Source organism: Phaethon lepturus, unplaced genomic scaffold, assembly GCF_000687285.1.
Source record: "Phaethon lepturus isolate BGI_N335 unplaced genomic scaffold, ASM68728v1 scaffold46617, whole genome shotgun sequence".
NCBI lineage: Eukaryota > Metazoa > Chordata > Aves > Phaethontiformes > Phaethontidae > Phaethon > Phaethon lepturus.
In genome coordinates, this window is record NW_010553479.1 from 1 (window position 1) to 20,610 (window position 20,610).

The window sequence follows — 20,610 nt, forward strand, 5'->3', positions numbered from 1 at the left end:
CTCTCAGCTAATCAGCAGATGTATTCACAAACCTCTTGCATGAATTGATTGTGCACCATGAGCTCCATTACCCTTCACTTATTTTGGTTACAAAAGGGCCTTTAGCTGCCCAGGTGATGCTAGGGGCTATAAAAAGACATCTGAGAAAAGCATGGACACAACAGCACATGGAAGAGTCTGTTTGAGAAGCAGCCATGACTCAAGACCCAGTTTTTTTGAAAAAAGCCTCATGCACTTATTTTGTGTACAGCAAACTCTGACACTCTCTCCCTCAACTAGGGGGTCCAAGTAAGAGAATCAACCAAAACTGGTACTTAAACTGAAGACAAATACACAGACAGGGATTAAGTTGGTAACCTTATTAAAGGATCAAAATAGCTATCCTACCTGACTGTCGCTCATCAGCATGAATGAAAGAATCATCCAACAGAAAGTAAATAGCTTTCGTTGAGAGAAGCACACAAGCCACCACTTCCACATTAGGAGTCTTGTAAAACAGAACTGAAGACCACATAAGATGTCTCAACTCTTCATTTTCCACCTAAGATGTAAATTGTATTTCATAAATCACTTGGACACTTTGATATTTCAGATAGTTTCATCATCTCAGAGGCAACTTTAGACTACTAGAAAAACAATTTCAAAATCTGAAGCATCTGAACATGCTATAGTCAAAGAGCACAAGCCCACCTCAAAGCTGTGAAATACAGCAGCTAAACACTATCGTGTTTACTCTGAGGTGAACACAATAGTGGTCTACTGAAAATTCCTTGTGTTTATGTAAGGAAATTATTTTTCTGTTGCGGTCTAATTATTCCTTGTTTTCTGACCCAAACTAGAAAAAAGAAAACCATCTAGTGCACAAGAAAGTCTTTCTACAACAGACACTGCAGACAAAACTTTAATCAACAGATGACCAGTGCATCCCAAGCGTCAACAAGTCGATTGAGTCTTCAGATGCTACTGGGGGGTTGGATTCAACCTTGAGAGGATCCTTGAGAGGATCCATTCAGCACAGAGCCTAAATCTTGGTTTTTAAGTTTATCAGGAAAGTTTTTTAAAATACTGTCTAGTACTGAAAAGCCACAAGGCACCTTTTTATACACCTAGGCTAGGCACAATACCTCTGCAATGTTGCCATGGAAAAACTCAACTACGGCATTTCCTTTCAGCCCAGCCACATACTGCAGAGACACAGAAACATGAAGGTGAACAGGAATCTGGTTATCTTCTGTTATCTTCTGCATAAGAAATTCAGATGGATATAAAGATGACAGCATCAGATGAGGCTTGCAAAAGCTGTGAGAGATCCAGAAAACACATCATCAAAATTTAAGGAAATACACAGCTCTTCCCCCCTACATGAAATACTTTATATTTCATTCACAAATTAGGAACAGACAACTTATTACTTTAAATAATTTCTCTCGAGCATAGCTGTCAATGTGCCATGACCTCAGCCTGCAAGCACATGAAATAGGCAGTCTCCTTCCATAAGGAAATACATTTTATGTTACAACAATAAAAGAAAACAAACAGAAAAGGTAGACAGGTACAGTCGATGATAACTGTTCACACATACTACAGACTAGCAGAATTAAGTATTTCATCAATCCTACAGGCCAAAAACAATTACAATGACAACTGCAAACACACTGGCTAGGCCACATCAACTTCAGCACTGTGCAACAGACCTTTTATGGGAATTGTTACCTTGCTGACTGACCATGTCTGTTTGCCTCCACAATGTGATTTCTTGCAGCATCTGATTTGCTTGAAGCTTTGAAAATAATAATAGTCTTAACATCCTGCAGGAGTGTCCTTAAAAGACTGTAGATTCTTAGGAAGTGGAATTTCTCATGAGGTAGAACAAACACTGCTGTAACAAATCTGTATCCAACGAGCAACTCCAGCACATGCCCATCCAAAAATGAACCCTTCTGCTGGATGGAACCATGAGTCGGATGCAACACAAGTGATGCCAACGGAATCCTATTCAGCTTAAATACACTTCCCAACTCTTCTGTGCTTACCCATTTACCTGGCAGTAAACTAAAATCCACCTTTACTATGTACAAATGCTGGGGTGTTAGAAATATCCAACACGGATGGACCACACAGGGACCCTGATCAGAAGATTTATATACCGAAGAATGAAGTGCAGAACACAAAACATTTTTGGACCATTCTTTGTTATTGCCAGCTGACTCTGGTCGATGCAAGATTTTCTGAACACTGGTTTTATTCCCATGAAGAAGATATGTTGGGAAACAACCTTTAATTTCAACATCTTCTGCTGAAATACAATTCAATTCCATAAGCTGACAGAGAAACTCTTGGAGGTTTGCTTTTTCACAGTACAATGTGGAGCTTGGTAACACTGACGTGTAGTGTTGAGAGCAACACATGTGTAAACAGGAATAAAAGTCTTGAAGATTCTGGGAGTCTGAAACAATAAACAAGCAGTTGTCACCGTTTTTCAGCTTCAGCGTTAAACAGATTTCTGGTAGGAGAAAGCCAAATTCTGCTAGATCAGTATATGGAAAACACAGCATTAATTTCAGGGCAGAAGGTATGTGCTGGCAATTTCCTCTCAATTCCTGATGAGGAATCTCAAACACAGCTAGCATATCATCAGTCAAAACCAAACAGGAAGCAAACTGCCTGAGTCCTTTATGAATATGAATAGAAAAACTCCAGAGAATTTTGACTATGTCAACGCTCTCCGCTGCTATGTTGTCAGATGACAGAGTATCTGAAGTAGTGCTGAACTCAAAAGCCCGATCTCCTTCATGAAGCCCCATTTCAAAATATCCATCTTCTTTGCCTGTGGTTCTGGAATCACCTGGAAGACCTCTTTTATCCTCTGTAAAGGAGGTGGGTGATCTCTGCACAGTCTGCACTATCAAGGCAGAAAGGTGCTGGATAAAATCTTGGTTTGTGGCAGTGTATGACATACAATTAAAAGGCAAGATGACAGTGTTGCAGGGGTCAGGCACTGTATAGTGTTCTTCCTCTGAATGATCCAAACTTCAAAAGAGATAACAAGCTACAGTAAGTACAAGTTAAAAACAACCACAGCTACCTACAATTCATGGTGCTGCTTCACAGAACCTTGAGGTTTACACTTGTTAGTACAGTTAAGTCAGTGTAATTTTGTAAAACATCTTCATACTGCAAACAGCCATAGATTTTAGAGGATAGTAGCATGTAATTCTATTCAAAGTGAAAACTAAAACGTTTAACTCTTCTTCCATTTCCCAACTCCAATAGCATACCCTTACGAGTTAAAGCACTTTAAAATACAGCTATTGCTGGTTTTGAAAATACCAATTGCATTCCAGAGTTCAAAGGTTAAAAACACTTTACATCATGAAATTGATTTTGGTTAAAAAAAACAAAAAAACCAGAAGCAGCAATATAATGAACAAGACTGTTTTGCCTTAAAGGCCAGGTTTAAAAATGCAGCATCCACTGTTATTACCCAAAATCTAACGAGGATTTAAACCAGAAAGATATCTAGCTTACCACATATGATGAACACTTCCATACTCGTTGCATGAATCCAGAGAGGCAAGTGCCTAAGGAGGAGAAGAAAACTTCAGGAAGCTATCAACTATTTACAGTTGCTGTCAGACTTCAGCATACATGAGAAAAAGTTAATGTTGGCTTCTGCTTTTCAAAGCTAGCCCACTCACTGTAAAGTCCTGACTGTTGTACTCACAGGCAGCTGAACAGCTACCCTTTGAGGATCCTGAAACACTGTTTACTTCAGGTTGGGCATTCAGTTAAGGCAGGAAAAGAATTAACTCTGCCACTTGCTTGAGAACAGATCCAACCTGTGTGCCATAGACATTTCAGCACACTACAAACTTTTACTGAAGTAATGTAAAGTGACAGAAAAAGGTAAAGGAACTTGACAAAGGCCAGCTATGCTGGTAGCAAAGAAAGAGGTTCATCCAAGTCTTGCTGTCTCATTCTTTGAAGCCATGCATATGAAAAGTGTTTCCAATACAACAAATGAAATCACAATACAGAAGTTATCAACCAGGAGTTTGAAGGAGACAAATTAAGGCCATTACCTATTGACAGGGAGAAGGTTCTTCCACTCTACTAGCAAAAGAATCACCTTCCAAAAACCGATATTGTAATACGATAGAAGTCTTACACTCAGTATCTAAGTGGATATTAAATGATGTGATACTAATATTGGGTAAACATCTCAAAGTCATGACACAGTGACAACAATTCTCTGCAACTCTGATAAAACTTGGTTTATGCATCTAATTTACAAGGTGGTCCAAGCCCTTCACTCAAATTTAGGGCTACCTCTTTTTCCATTATAATACCTCTGAGAACCAGAAAAACTTTGCTATGTATTACTATGGTAACTGAAGTTTAGTATCAGAAATAAGCTTGCAAAACACACTTAAATATAACATAGAAACAAACAGAAGGATAGCTGTTACCTGATTTTTACATCTGGAGTCTGGTATTTCAAAGCGTCTCTGGGGAACTGTATGGTCTGTAGGAGTCGAACCACTGGACGGCAAAAAACTGTTGGCTAGGACTGTTTCTTCACAAATTATTTCTAGAACAAATGCAAACAGCTCTTAAAATCACTGAAGTAAAACCAAAATGAACAGCTAATAGTACCTGCCAAACAAGTGGAATTAAAATTGTGTGATCAAGATCTGATCATAAATCATTAAAGCTCAAGGGTATCTTCACATAACAGTCAGGACAAACAAAAGCAGGTAGAATTTTAGTCTAATTACAGAAGTATCTTTAAATGCACTAAAAGTTCCGTTAAAGACTGCTAAAGCTCATTTTTCAAGCTAACAATCAATGTAAATCTCAACATCTGATGCAAGAATTCTTCACATGATTTTAGTTTTAACAGAACTAGTCAGTTTTGTTAATACTAACTTTCACTTCTACTAAAACATTGCCAGGCTGGCAAAAACACAGCAAAGCACTCTTTGTAAACTTCGTAGCATTCTCTCAAATTTCTGTAGGTTTCAAGTGAACAAGTATAATATCTCTGTAAAACCTTCAACCACACTCAGGTGGTCTGGTCCCTCAAATGCCACTCAAGACAATCACCTCACCTTACTTGGAACCTTTTTGAAGGGTTCAAAGCTGAATCATCAGTAAAAAGTTATTATGAGTGCATATATGCCAACATCTTCAGGGAGATTTGACTTTTTTCCTGTTTGATACTCACAGCAGGGCAAATCCATTTTCAGTGTTACCAGTGAGCCAGCCAGCCAGCTCAAGTATATAAATGTGCAAACAAACAACAGAATTACAGTGTGGATATGTTTCTGCCTTGAGCATAAAAACTCCTGCATGTATCTTTCTGGATTAATGGTAAAATTTAGCAGATTACATCAAACCATCTCAGAATCACAGGAAACACAAGAGGTATTCATTACTTGAACAAAATACTGTGTTAGCAAGAAGGAAACTCAAATTGACAGGAAAAACAGAACATGACAGCATTTTTTCAGGTTTTCTGTTTCCTATATAAATATTTAATCTTTTTCCATAAGCCACTTGCCAGTGACATTTAATTTGAATAATACATTACGGAAACAGATGGTGTCTAGAAAAACTGTAGAGAAAACAATTCATAGAAATAGCATATCAGGAAATTAATTTCATTATTCATGATTTAAGGTCTAACAGGGAAACTAATTGCCTAGCATATTTCCATTTTTTGAAATAGATTTCTCAAAATCAGTATTTTAAAAGCAAGCCTTGATAGCCAGGTATGTAGCAATTGATTAATTTCTAATGTTAAAGCTGGAGAAATAGCCTGCCCTAGTCCTCATTTTCCCCACTATTTATAAAAACCTTCGACAAGATTCTACTAAAGGAACCTTATGGAAAAGGACTACAGTAAATAAACATTGAATCTTATACCAGTCTTTCTATAAAACTCTCAAGTACTTCAGAAAGAACGATGTAAACCTTTTTCTTCCCAAGACTCATTTGATCCTAAACACTTACAGTAGTAGAAAGACTACTGACAAATAACTTTTAAACAGTCAGTGATTCCTAGTCTGCATTTTTACAGCTAGTCCTGTATAAAACTGCAGCATGTTATATAGACAAGCTGTCTCAATCCTGTAACTTAAATGCTTAATACTTCAAAGCAAGCATTGACTTTATTTTGGAAAAACTGGCATTTTATCTGCAGATGAAGAATGATTAAAAGGGCTACGAAGGCAAATGTATTACACAAATAGCAAGTAAATCTGTATCTTAAGGTGTCTGTCCTTTAATCAAATGCTGTCAGAACAATTTCATTTTTATAGAGTGAACTAAGAAACTTCTACTGATTTTGCAGAAATCACAGCAATGGACTTTTTTCAAAGACCAAGCTTTTCAGGCATGTTTCTCTTCCCCATCCACCAATTTAATGGTGAGAGTAAACTGTTCCACCCTGAATTATTGAGAATATAATCCCTATTCTTTTAAAGAGTTATGAAGTCTTCTCTCACTATTCATATCCTACACTGCATTCCACGTTTTCTATCACGCAAAAGCCAAAAAAAAACCATATTTTTATCTCTTCCTCTCAGTCACAAATTAATATTCACATAAGTTAGTCTTTCGGGCTGCTGCAAAAGATGAAAGATAGGCCATCCTTCTAAGTTCCTAATGCAACAGGCACACCTATTTGAAACATACAGTACAAATAATTTTCAGGTAAGGTTAGCAGGTGCTGTAGAGCACAACAGATGTGCTGAAATCACAGGTTCAGTCACAACACTAATCCCACAACTGTCCTTTACTCATCTCCTATCTTCCCTCTGGTTTGACAGAAATGCAGCTCTTGCAAAAAAGCAATAAAGGAACAGATACTGCTTCAGCTCACATTTTGCAGACTCAGAACAGGTAAAGAAGCAATTTTAAAGCACGTCTATACATGCCATGGTTTTCCATTAAGGCATGTATCTAAACCAGGAAAAGTTATAGCCCTCTGCTGGTGATTTCTGCAGGACAATACAGTGAAAGAAGTCCTGTACCCAAACTTCCACTACAGTGAACAACAGGTCAGTTTTGCTGATCCACATACAATTTCCACTTTCTAAGCCAATACTACCAGGTCTTTCTGCTTTGTCTTGATAAGTCCTATATCCATGCACATAATATTCATGTATATCAATGCAGCTTAGAAAAGCAGAACCAAGAGGCTCAGCCCAGCAGCACGATACATACATGATTACCTTGGCTGGAGCTGACAGGACGAGGCAGAGAGGGAGAGGAAGGACGAACAGTAAGAGAAGAACAGTTTGATTTGGAGCTGGCAGCAGTGAGCCTGGAGTCCTCACTGATCTAATAAAGAAAGTATGCAGTGATTAAAGAAAAAACCTAAATACACAGGACACATTAGATCCTGAACTAAAATAGGTCTACACAAGCTTTCCTAATTTCAGTAAAAGGAAAGTTAGTGCCAGCCTTTTTTTTTGGGGGCAGGGGGGAATCGCATCCTCTGAAGTTTTTATTTTCACACTAAGTGGAATTCCACTAAGAATTAACTTAGAGAAGTCATTCTGATCACTGACCAATCACTGTAGTGACAAAACTAGCAGTGAGTTTCACAAACCATGAGAATGAAAACAGGGTTTCTATACTGCAGGGACAGAACAGGTTCTGATAATAAGTTTACTACCAAAAAAAGACTAAGCAACAACCCAGCACACAGACACACATGAGAAGGCAAGGAGGAGTCAGATTTCTGATTCTTTCCCACTGCTAAGTACCCACAAGAGGGAAGTTTGGGGAAGTCATTTCAGTACTCTACAACACAAGCAGTAAAATCACACCTCTACAATAGTTGTATAAGATGTAAAATATGGCTGTTAAGGTCAACTGCACATTCATTGTATACACCATTAAGTCATTTTATCTTCTCCTCCCACTTCCTCTCTCCCAAGCCAGCACAAAAAGGAAGGGCAGATAACTGCTGAATCTACATTGAAAACTGAATAGGAAAGAGGCAATGTTAAAGTTCATGCCACATTAATGCACAAAGAAAGCGTAAAAACTTTAATGCTAAGGAAAGTTTACGGAATTCCGCTTAGATCTAATTTCTAAAAGTTTTTCATAAGCTTCTTTTGTACACAGCACATTCTACTCCTCTCATAGCAAACTCACCTTTTTATCAGAGTTGCTCAGTTTGTATTTCACCTCCTTTGCTTTTTGAATAGCTTTCAGCACTTCCACAGTGTCTAGTTCCTTTTCTGTGGTAATGATGTTATCCAAACAGACCTAAAAAATGTTAAAACATCTACAAATATTGAAAACAAGGCAGCTCTGCAATTTATTTTTATTAATGTGATAGTAAAAAATTATCTTAGCTTAATGCAAACTATGTGCATCTTTGTAACCATAACACAAAAAAAATAATCACATTAGACCCTGCTCTGACATGATATGAATTTAATGCAAACTCAGAAATGCTTTGTAAGCTTAACACCCTTCTAGCACAACTGTGTTTCAATATTAACATACTGTTACCTAATGAAAATAGGGTAAATTTTCATTTAGATCCAGGAGCATAGTCAAAATGTTAAAATGGTTTCATTCTCTAAAAGATCTTCTCCAACACACACTAAAAAATCATCAGGTTTTTAGAACATTTGCACTACTTTCCTCACCTGGCTTTAAAAAAGATTTTTTCAAATGCTTCAAAGGAAGAATTGCTCCATGGCTTACCTCTGAGGCCCTGTCCCCAAACTGAGCAAGTACTTTGGTCCGGTAATCAGGGATGATGCTCAACGGATTGCTCGATAAGACCACCTTTTCTAAGCACGGGAGGTTTCCTATATTTTTTACTTCATCAATCTGAAAGTTTTGAATAAAAGATGAATACAGATTGGCTAAATGAAAATGAACACACAGTCTTGCATAAATTACAGACATGCGATAACCAGGAAAAATCACTACAGCCACTTTTATTTATTGGCAGTTTCATACACTAAAAGAAATTACTTGTGATTTAAAGCACAATTCAACACTGAAAATCAAGTTACCTGTTCTATTTTGTTGTTGCTCAGATCCAAGTTGACTAATGAGTATAGTTTGTTAAGACCACACAGCCTTTCCAGCTGATTTCCTGCTAAATTCAGAGTTTTGATGTTTCCCAGTTTTGTGTGAACACCTTCTAGTGATGTAAGCTTGTTGTAGGATAAGTCCAGGTGAACAAGGTTGTAAAGATGCTACAAAAGCACAGAAAAATACATGTCAGATACCAATTCATTAAAATCAAACAATATCAAAGACACTGTATTACGACTTGCTCATTTTTTGTGCAACAGTGGACACTACCTAGCATGAAAAACATGACATGAAATTGTTCATTACACAGCTTCAAGGTTGTAGAAAGGGAACTTCCTCAACTGCTTTTTTATCAACCCACAGATACAGCTGGCAGTGAATTAATTTCGTTAAGAGATAAATATTGTATGTCCATAATGGCAAAAAATGAAAGCATTCAGAGCAAGTAAGAAATGCTAGTAAGATAAAAGTAGTTGATATTATGAAGAATAAGCTGTTTGGGCTTAAACTATTTTCCACGAGGAAGATGAGCAACAAAATTCTGAAGCAAGAAAATCCATGTTCAAAGGTCCTGGGGAGCCTGGAAAAAAATTCACCTTCAAAAGCATCACTTACCTGTAAATTTTCTACCAGAGACACTCCGTTGTGACTCAAATCCAGGAATTCAATCTTTGGAATTAATTTCTAGAAGAGGAGGAAAAAAAGGCCTGTATTAAATGCATTTTAGCTTATAAATCAGTCCATACCTCCTTCACTACCAGCTGACCAACAAGCAAAGGAAAGGTATCGCCCAATGCAGTCTCTCTTCTCAGCTTTTGATATTAAAAAAGCATTCTGTATCACTTAGTGCAACAGAAGAGTTGAATCTTGCTCTTAAAACCAGGTTACTCTGACAAGCATGGTTAAGTTTTAATACGAAACCTGGTTTCTCGCTGAAGACAAATAAGCTGTTCCCAGTTTAGCCCCATTAACTATAGATCAAACTCATTAATAGGTCTTACTAAGAAAGCATATCTATGTTACACAGAAACCTGGACAAAGACAACAGTATCAAAAACCAGAATAAGTTCAAGGATTTGCTTCCGTGTTTTGATTATACTAGCCAAGCATTTACAAGGTCACGTAAAGCTCTCGAAAATGCACTTTAACCCAGAAAGGCCTTTATTTTTGGAGGACTCAAACCTTGAATTTGATGCTGAATTTTTACGTCAATGTATTCATATCTGCTTTATTTTGGCTGTAACCTCACCAATCATTTGCCTTGTAGTTAAGGCCTGGACTCAGACCTGAAGAACCCTAAGTCTACATCACAAAAAGACATGAAGAAAACCGCACTCCAAGTTCATGATCTCTAACTGAGCTACAGACATACTATTTCCTGATTCACAAGAGTAGTTCAAGTAAAAAATTATGTTCATATTTGACACATGTTCTTGTAATGAATGCTAACTTTTTGTAATAACCAATTCCCAAAATACAATTCCAAGGTAGTGGCAAAATATTCCAAATTTTCTTTCCACACTCTTCATACTCTTTTGACATCAAGAAAGCTGCCAGCAAGCCACAGGTTTTTACATATGCAGGAAGCTTCAGCCTTGATAATGCTCCAAAGTTGAGGCCAAGAGGTGTTTTGTTCTTTTTTTTTAAAAAAAAAAGAACTTTTGTAAGTGGCCTAAGGCCAATGCAAACAGTAGAAACATGTTTCAAAAAGCCAGCATTCATGGGAGTGTTGCTTACAGAGCACAGAGTGACAAACTTTTCTCCTTCAGCAAAGAAAATACCAAAGTAGTAAAAGAAAAAAATCTCCTAAGCATTAACCAACATAAAGTGCAACCAAAAGTCTTTAAGAAAAAAGATATATGAAGCAAATGCAAAATCCCTGCTGTATAATGTGCCATTGAAGACCAGTCATGCTTCTTTTCACAAATTAAAAAATATTTCTTACCACTGAGTCATCAATTTCAGAGATGCTATTGTGACTCATATCCAAAGTTGTTAAGGTCCTCCAAGTTGGGATAACTGCTGTCACTGGACAACTTGAAGTTGCACCCTCTGGCTCCCACTGATCAAACTCAGAGGCCTCAGGCACTAGGATTTCCTAATTAAGACAAGCACACTAAAATATTATTGCTTATATCTTCAGTGAAAGCTAATAGTTTTGAAAACAATCCAAACAACCTTATGTAAGGAAGATTTCTAAGCTTTATAATCACCTAGATTAAAGCCATGGGTCTCAACATGTGAGCTGACCGGGTCAGAATTATTTTAGATCTACAGGGAGGGAGTTCCAACACTAACCATCAATCCAAATTGGGAAACGTGGAAGAACAATAGAGGGACTGTGAAAATTATGCTACTGGGTATCTCTTGCCAAATCAAAGCCCAGAGAAAAGAATAAGACATATGCATTCAGTTCTGGATGAATACTAGAAACATACATTCCAATAAAAGCATCAGAAATGCCCCTGTGAAGGGACATATGTAAACACTTCCTCCACTTACTAAAGCTGAGATTCTGAAAGGTTAGCAAATCCCTTCAGTTCCATGGTTTTAAAAGCAGAACCTGCAAGAGGCAGTGCAGAAAAGTACATGGATATTTCCACAACATGCACATTACTTTTGCATGTGCTTTAAACACTCACCAGAAGTAGGAATTCACTCTTACCTTCATTGATGTTGCCGAAAATCGAATGCTCATTGTGGCCAGAGCATGCTTTGATGAAGTCAGCCCTTTGATAAGTTTTCCCCCACAATGACTGATCTATCAAAAAAATTATGTTAAAGTCAGAAATGCTAGAACAGACAAATATGAGACATGGAAGAGGCAGCTAAAAGCTGCAATAGCAGATCCTCTACAAATCTGGAAAGCAGTTACAGCACTCCCTTAAAATCTCATGAGATTATCAGGTCAGAAATACCAACATTCAACAAATCCAAACATTTATTTGAATAAAGCTTCTTCTCCACTGACTTTCTACCTGCACCATGTATTCTTCAAGGTGAAACTACCCAGGCAGTTTTACTAGTAGCAAAAAGAAAGGTACCTCAAACTACAGCTCTACCTGCAGATGCGTTTATTTAGGTAACATATATTCTTTATTGTAAATAAGAAAACAGAAATGCCTAGGAAGTGAGGATACTAATCTAAACATTTAATATGCTAGTAGTTTAAGATAACAAAGCCTTTTTTCTGTAGCTCGAGTTGGAACAATGCCAAAGCTCTGCTACAGCCTCTGTCCAGCAACCAGGTCCTTCTCTGTAGACAGTCACACACATTGTGCAACCACTACAACTGGCACATATGCTGGTGTATCAGGGAAACAGCACTAAACAGAGAGAAACAGAGCTCCTGCCACCCTTGAAAAAAATACTTCCAGATTACCACCGTTAATTTTTGGACAGTATGTACTACTAGTTGAAAATGTCAGTCTGGTGCCCGTCAATCCAAAACTTTTCACGAACATACAATTACCAAAGTCTTCAAGACCAAAACTCTTTCATTTTTCTCCCCACATTAAGCAAAGCTACATTTGAAACTATCCATGCTCACAGGAAAGGGGAAAATTAATACTATTCTGTAATATCCTCTCTGCAGTATGTTAGACACTCTCCTTCAGCCCACTGTAGTCTCCTTCCCACATTAAAATGTCAATACATCACTGACTTCAGGAATCCATTTGAGTTCTTAACTAACTCAGTCTCTCATATCAATGAGACAATACTGTTCATGTACTAGAAAAGGTACTGCACCCACCGAAAGTAGACACAGAGCACAGACTGTATGATGCAATCGGATATTCTCTCTGCAAAGATCTGAAGTGCTCAGGAAGTATTTAGTAAAATACTCATTGAACAACTCCTGTTAGAAACCCTGTCATTCACACTGAAAGCTGATCAGTGAAAAAATTCTGCAAATTTTCAAGCAAGAAGCACTATATCCAAAAGTGTACTTTCACAAGCAAATTTAATGTCAGGAAATTTTCAGAAATATTTGGTGCTTCCCAAAAAGTACTTTGTAATAAGTGATCCCATCATAACCCATTTGCTAGATCTTCAAGGCAATGGAAAGCAACCTTGATTTAGGTTTTGTGCATATGCTGGAAATCACATTTTTTTTTTAAAGACACACACAGTGCAAGCTATTCTAAACATTAAAGTTGGGCATACTTATTTCCTAGACTTGTAAAAAAAAATTGTTGCATAAATGAAACAGTTCTTCTAAACATCGCACTCTCCAATTCTAGCACCAAATCAAAGCATACAGTTACCAATTCTGAGAGATATGCAGCAGACATGGCATTCACGGAACCTCTATAAAACCATGATCAGTCATACCTCTATTTGATGAAGCGATTTGAAAATTGACAGATCAAAAGGCAAGAGATGCTCCTGAATGTTACTGGTTCCAAAAGGTCCCCCTGTTCCAGTGACCTAGTAATCAACATTTATGAACAGTTAGTGCACATAATCCAACTTGTCTGCATTTCAGATAGTCTTCCACAGGCAATAGCACAAATACAGTAGCATGGAAAGACAGCCAATGTTCCAACAAATTTTTCAAGTATGGAATGATTCACGAAACATGCATATTAACTCTTCATGGAAAAAAAATGTTAGTTGCTCTAAGTGCACTGAACTTGAAGCACTGAACTTGAACTGCCACCTTGTGCCTGTATTTTGTAGCACATGGGGCATGCAAAAAAGATACCATAGGTAAATTCTGAGAGATATGCAGCAGACATGGCATTCACGGAACCTCTATAAAACCATGATCAGTATTTCAGTCATACCTCTATTTGATGAAGCGATTTGAAAATTGACAGATCAAAAGGCAAGAGATGCTCCTGAATGTTACTGGTTCCAAAAGGTCCCCCTGTTCCAGTGACCTAGTAATCAACATTTATGAACAGTTAGTGCACATAATCCAACTTGTCTGCATTTCAGATAGTCTTCCACAGGCAACAGCACAAATACAGTAGCATGGAAAGACAGCCAATGTTCCAACAAATTTTTCAAGTATGGAATGATTCACGAAACATGCATATTAACTCTTCATGGAAAAAAAAATGTTAGTTGCTCTAAGTGCACTGAACTTGAAGCACTGAACTTGAACTGCCACCTTGTGCCTGTATTTTGTAGCACATGGGGCATGCAAAAAAGATACCATAGGTAAGACTGACCAAGGCTTCATTCTCAGCTGACCAAGCCAGAGCCGCATTCACTAAAAACACAAACAACTTCCTTGAAACATCTGGCTGCTCCAAAACAGAACTGTCTTCAATTCCACTACAGGGAATCAAGTTCAAGGCACTGACAAGATGGGTTTGAAGAAAACATTAGACATTGCTAGATATCTAATAAAAATGCATCTAATATTTCCATGTGGTCATTGGGTTCTGGCCTCAGAGCACATCAGCAGCACAAAAGACAGGTGGTTTCATTTATGTTTGCTGTGAATACAATTCTGGGAGAAATCTGTAAGGTTTTTGTCTGGTGTTACATGTATCTTACAAGCTCTGAAGGTACCCACTCACAAGCATTCAGAAGGGCCAGAAATTCTGAAGATGGGTATTTTTCTGAATATGCTCTTCTCCAGACAGAGAATCCTCTGTCCAGAGGATTCTATACACACACAGGATGGCAAAGGCAACTGAAGATCCACAGGAATACCAGTACAACTGTGGTTTTGCTTTTGCAACTTAAGTCCACCAGTGAAGCTTCCCCTGATCCACTCCTTTGTTTCCCCTTTGAACACACCACACAGTTAAAGGGAAGCTCTTTTTCATATCATAAAGGGGCTAAAAAGAATTTTTGAGCTGTAGCAAGCAGTGTTTAAAAAAATTACTCAGGAAAAGTCTTTATAATTAACTTGGTAGAAAAAAACAAACTAGCTCCAGACAAAAATTATCTGTTCTGAAGCTACTTTACATTTATTCTGAAATGGTATTTTAGCTAGAAATTCAGGGCCATTTCATCTATGAAACTGAGGTGTTTTTGTTTTGGGTTTGTTTTTAACTTTCAGATACAATCAAAAGTGAGAAAGACGACAGGAGTTATATACACACATGCATGTATGCATATGTATACATATACACTGGTCTACCCTTAGTGTCTGCAAAGAATGTAGGGTTGAAGGGAATAATATTTATCTATCATTCCTCCTAGCACCCACTAAGATTCTGTGACTGCATCTCTACAGATAGCACTGCTGAAGAGACCACATCACAGAATCAACATCTTTGTTAGAAAACTATACATGCATTGAAGGTTGACAGAATAAACACCGGTTTAACATTGACTTCTAAATGCTTGCAGGTGTTTACTATCAGTAAAGTTCTTGTGCAATCTAAACTCCAAAACTATGCCAAGAATCACATCAGTCTGGTAGAAACAACATCTCCAGTATTTGTGCAGGTATAGCTCACCTTTAAATACTTGAGTCTACAAGTGAAATCTAGAATATGACCTAGATCTGTTTTGGCATCTCCATTAGCACATGTAGGCTTTCCCTGTAGCAACTGTTGAGTGACAGCATACAACTGCAAGGGTCTGATGGTGAAGACTTCTCCAGCCATTAATAACTGCTCTCCTGAAAAAACAGAGTACCATGATATCAAACACAACACTGCAATGGTTACAAAAGAGTAAATGGTACACAGAAGATCTAATGTTACAGATTAAGTGTTTGTCATTTATATTCTAAGCTCGTGATTCAGGTATCAAAACAATGTCCTTTTTTGCCACTTTAAACTAGAATGGCTGAAGTGTTGTTTTTTAACACCAGAATAATATAGGTGTTCAACTGGGTACTCTCACCATACAAGCCTGAAGCTCCTAATGCAACTAATGGCAGATTTCCCTCAATCTTAACAGGACTGGAATCAGACAAAGTTCATTTATATAATGTAAGACATACTAAACTTTTTCCAAGATAACCCTAAGTTCTATAGCAGTTAGGACTTACTCTATTCAGAAAAAGCAGTGCCTGCCATCTAAAAAACCAAGCCTTACACCTTTTGCTATGCTGCCTAAATGCAGAATTGTAGCAAATGTGTTCTTGGAAAATAAGAGGACTTTCACCACACTAATACCAATGTAAACTCCCAGAACAGGAAATGCATTATCTGATAATATATTTACAAACCCATTTCATTCTCAGAACAGTAGGAAACAGCATCTGAAAGCCTCTCTGAAGGCACCACAAGAGTTAATTGGACTACAGCAGTCAGAACACACACATGCAGAATAAATATCTTTCTCTTCTTCCTTTTACAGACAATCAGTTTGACTTCATGAACAAGAAAGCATCAGCTTTCATGGTAAGCAGAGTTCTCAGAAATACTCCAAGGAGTAAAATTCCCTTTGGCTTCAGTGGGAGCAAATCCAAGAGTCCATCTACACATTACTGGAAGGCTGGGCTAATATACAGCAGTCAGACATCAATGATTCTGGTTATCAGTGAGACTGCAGGCACTACAAAGTCAGGAAGGATTTCTTCAGGAGCTTCCTTACGACATTTCAAAATTTGCTGCATGGACCCTCCGAAATGGCTTCACCTAATGTTAATTTTGTGCCAGAACAATCTGAAATGGCATGCTGAAACACATTTCACCTATCACCTCAGACAACTGGAATTATACAGTAGCATCCAGCATGTCCTTCAAAACAAAATTGGCACAGGTTAATCATTTCACATGCCTCCTGCTGTTAATGGACCTGTTAGAGCTGTTGCAGTTACAATGAGAACATGTCACTTTCATCTGCCAGCCTCAGAAAAGGTGACCCTTTAATTAACTGACCAGAAAGTCTCATGTTTCCTGAATTCTGGCATATTAATTTAGATATGTCAAGTGGCCTCTTGCGTTTAACATACACTGTATGAGGACTCATGAACCAAACTTCTTAGAGGTTACACTAAAACATAAGACAGAAAGCTTAACAAAAGCCTCTCACACCAGTACCACATCCTATCCCTTAAAGGACACAGACTAGTAGGCCCTTTCCAACATCCAAATTCACCAATTTCTCTGTTTTGTTTCCAAATGTAGCTGCACTACTGCTATAGCTCCTCACAAAATGCAGCTTGAAACAAAGTGCAAACAGTAAGAAAAAGGTGAAGAAGGGGAAGAAAAAGTCTCATAGTCTGATATGGAAGATTCAGATCTCTCATTGTCTGGAGACAAATATCACAGGTATACGAATGCATGTACATAGAAGAAACTATTCCCAGTTAAATTTTTGCAAGTTCTTTACCTTTGTGGAAAAGGTCTTCAGCCAATGCAGCAGTGATCCCATTGATCTCCTGCAAAGATTAAACCATTGTAATTGAGTGTTACTTACATACTTATGGTTCCAATTTGTACCTTCGCTGAGGTCTCCCTACAGAACTTTTTAAACAGAAATCAACTGTGATTGTCTTATGGATTTTTTGGTAAATTGAAAATACTTCATTAAAATGACCTGAAATTATTTAATCTCATATGATTCACTTCCAAGATGGAAGATACTGAACTACATTTAAATAATCACATCCTGCATATATTAGAAAAGGACAACAGCAACTATTACTAGCCATCATTAGCTCAATGTGAAAGAAAGCTCGCTTTTGAAGAAACTATTACAAGTATAGTGTTCGTCAAATTTTAACATGAAGACTGACTTAATGCATCAAACACTCAACATTTCCTTGGAATATCACTAATACACAGAAACCTTTAGGTTAACAGGTCTACAGGGAAGAAGAGAGACATAAAACTTAATTAGTCTTCTGGAATTCAACTCTATTATGCTTGCTGCAGAGCAATTCAAAAGCCCCTTTACCCCATGCTCCATATTCTTCACCCTCCTGGACCTACCCAGGTGCTCAAACTCCATTTCAAGCACTGACAGCTCCAGGAGGAAAGACAGGAGACTGAAAACTCAATGCAAGGATTTGTTCTTTCTAAATCTGAAGGTGTACAAAGATCAGTACAAGTATTCCCATCTGGGCATACTTCTTTCCACAAAAACCAAATGCTCTGTGGAAGTCCAGAATTAGTTCAAAGCATTTCCAACAGTCCTCTCAAAGACCCACAGAAAGAAAAAATAAAACTATATGCGATAGTGAAGCTTCCCCTAGACACATGCATCTCATTTTAAGGTAGCTGCAAAGGATAAAACAGGTATTATGGATCATGATGAAATGAATATTTGATGAGTTTACTTCGCTTACAAATCCCTCATGATTCCTAACAAGGGAATAAATCCACAGGACATCTGCAGCAGACAGTTCAGCTCATTTGATGAGGAAAGCATTTTAGAGAAGCACATTCTTAGTATAACTGAAACCCCACACACTGAGGATGAACAAAGCCTCCACAACAATTTTGAGAACATCAAGCTAGAAGCTGCATTCCAAACAAAATTCAACAATTCTGACTCTCATTTGAATAAGCCAATTATACTCATCTGGCATGCACAGACTTAACTGGAAACTATGCTCTGTATCCCCTTCATTGTCTAAGACCCAGAACAGAATATTTTCTACATTTATAATTGAAACAAGATTATGACTTGGACCATTCAGTGGCTCGCACACAAAAAAAAGCAACTCTAGCCCTCTGTCAGATTTACAAGAAACCTCTGTCTTAGCTCTAACTACTTATATGCAAACCCACAGAAGTCCACTGTTTGCAGGTGTCTGAACAGCAGTTTGTGGGTGCTCAATTCTTTTCTTACAAAAGCTTCTATCTGTAAGTTAACAAACCGAATCTTCAAAAATGACAAAGTATAAGAGTGCAACAAAATAAGCATCCCCATATCACTGCAGACATCCTATTCAATGTTGAAGTAACAACAACATTCCACATTGCTGTTGCATGGAACTCCTTCACCAAGCTGTACCTGGCTTTTCCCTGCGACATATACAGGCTTCAAAGAGGTCTTAATGTATTGTAGGTATTTCTCCTGCATTTAGTTCTACTAACCTGGGAAATAAAATTAAGTAATCCCTACTGGAAATACTACAAATAAGAATAGAAAAAAATATTGCAGCCTTCCAATATATATTAATGAGGCAATACTGGGGATTATAATGGCTCAAGCATGCACATGGGCCATCTGGTAACAAAGATACTTTAAAAGATCAAAGTTCTGCAGGAAGATTATTTTCCAGTAGAATTGCTGTGGTAAGTATTTAGCTTTTTTGCTGAATACTCAACTTTTTTGGTAAATATTTAAAAGTACTCAAAAGTTCCAAGCAAAAACAATTGAGTTTATACCTCAAGCCAGGCTCCCCTAAAGCAAAGAAATGCAGATTAAGCAACAACTGTGTTCTTAATACACAAGCACAGTACAGAAATAGGGAAGCATTCGTATCAAATAATACTAGTTCTCTGGAAAGTGAAAAAGGATGAACATTACAGCAAAAGGAAAATAGTCTAATTGAAAACCAAGAGAGGGACTAGGAAGAACTTCTACCTGCATAAAAGCCTTTGTTGAAGTTACAGCACTAAAACATCAATGAAACAGACATCATTTAATAGATAGTAGCCAGAGAACTGAAAAATTATGCAACTTCCTGGTGATGAGGAAGTTTGCTCCATCTGAATAGAATTGTCCCTGTTATCACACACATTTTCAATACATTTAAAATCTCTAACCCATTTTAGAGGGCTTCTTCACGACAAACTAGTCCTTCTCATTCAAATCTGCCAGGCAATAGCAACACTATGAAGCAAATCTTCTAGAGTTTATCTATGTCAAACTCTAAAGTCTCACCAGGAAAATTACATTCATGCAGCTAAAATGGGTTTCTTTGTTGCTAAAGCTTAATTAACACATCCAATGGGCTACTTGTGATACATTTCTGAAGCCTTTATATGAAACCATGAAGCACCATCTCAGCACATCCCACCCCAAAGCAATTAGTGCTTCTCCTTTCCACTGAGTTCTCCAGTGGATTTTCCTCTTTATGAAGCTCATTCTCCCCCTTACAACATGATGCCATACTGCAAAAAAGGCTAACTATACACAAGAGATGAACAAACAAATTACAATCTGAACATGAAAGCAAGGCATTGCTTCTTACTTCAAGCATCCTTTACCATAACATTCTGTCTGCTGGCTGGAGCTATTTCTCCAGAGGCTACTCCATCAGCATGCTTCTCAAGGAGAAGCACCATTTTTCTTCATTTGGGCTACTGGAAACTGTTTCACTGTGAACCACCACTCTAACCATTAACCACTAAATAAGGGTGTGTGTGGATCAATTATGCAATGTTCCTTTGGAGAGCCAGCACTATTGACTTCAGCCTAACAACCAATTCAGCTTCAGATTTATTCACAGCTTCCAACTATCCCACCAGCATTTATTTTCTCCTCTTAGAGTCCCTACCCACACTACTTGTCAGCACAGTATCTACTGCAATTAAAGTGATGTCAAAAAATCTTAAAAACATGCTTTGTTTGTTACATTGTGCAAAATGCTGAAAAAGAACAGTTTCAGTTATTTTGTCAAGATTCCATACAATTCTCTCCAAGTCGGAGAACTAGGGAAAG

The 20,610-nt window shown here is 37.7% G+C and overlaps 1 protein-coding gene across 1 annotated transcript in view; it reads right to left on the minus strand.

Moving 5' to 3' along the window:
- Nucleotides 1-387: 387 nt before the first annotated feature.
- NISCH (nischarin) overlaps nucleotides 388-20,610 on the minus strand; it is a gene marked incomplete at both ends in the record, with an annotated part of 21,327 nt that continues 1,104 nt past the window's right edge. The window contains 15 exons of the mRNA XM_010291547.1: nucleotides 388-541; nucleotides 1,125-1,299; nucleotides 1,714-3,030; nucleotides 3,529-3,581; nucleotides 4,470-4,591; nucleotides 7,239-7,347; nucleotides 8,170-8,283; nucleotides 8,731-8,859; nucleotides 9,048-9,233; nucleotides 9,688-9,756; nucleotides 11,018-11,170; nucleotides 11,738-11,833; nucleotides 13,863-13,958; nucleotides 15,498-15,661; nucleotides 17,326-17,374. Of these exons, the coding sequence (XP_010289849.1) occupies nucleotides 388-541; nucleotides 1,125-1,299; nucleotides 1,714-3,030; nucleotides 3,529-3,581; nucleotides 4,470-4,591; nucleotides 7,239-7,347; nucleotides 8,170-8,283; nucleotides 8,731-8,859; nucleotides 9,048-9,233; nucleotides 9,688-9,756; nucleotides 11,018-11,170; nucleotides 11,738-11,833; nucleotides 13,863-13,958; nucleotides 15,498-15,661; nucleotides 17,326-17,374 (2,986 nt within the window). The remainder of the gene's footprint in view (nucleotides 542-1,124; nucleotides 1,300-1,713; nucleotides 3,031-3,528; nucleotides 3,582-4,469; nucleotides 4,592-7,238; nucleotides 7,348-8,169; nucleotides 8,284-8,730; nucleotides 8,860-9,047; nucleotides 9,234-9,687; nucleotides 9,757-11,017; nucleotides 11,171-11,737; nucleotides 11,834-13,862; nucleotides 13,959-15,497; nucleotides 15,662-17,325; nucleotides 17,375-20,610) is intronic.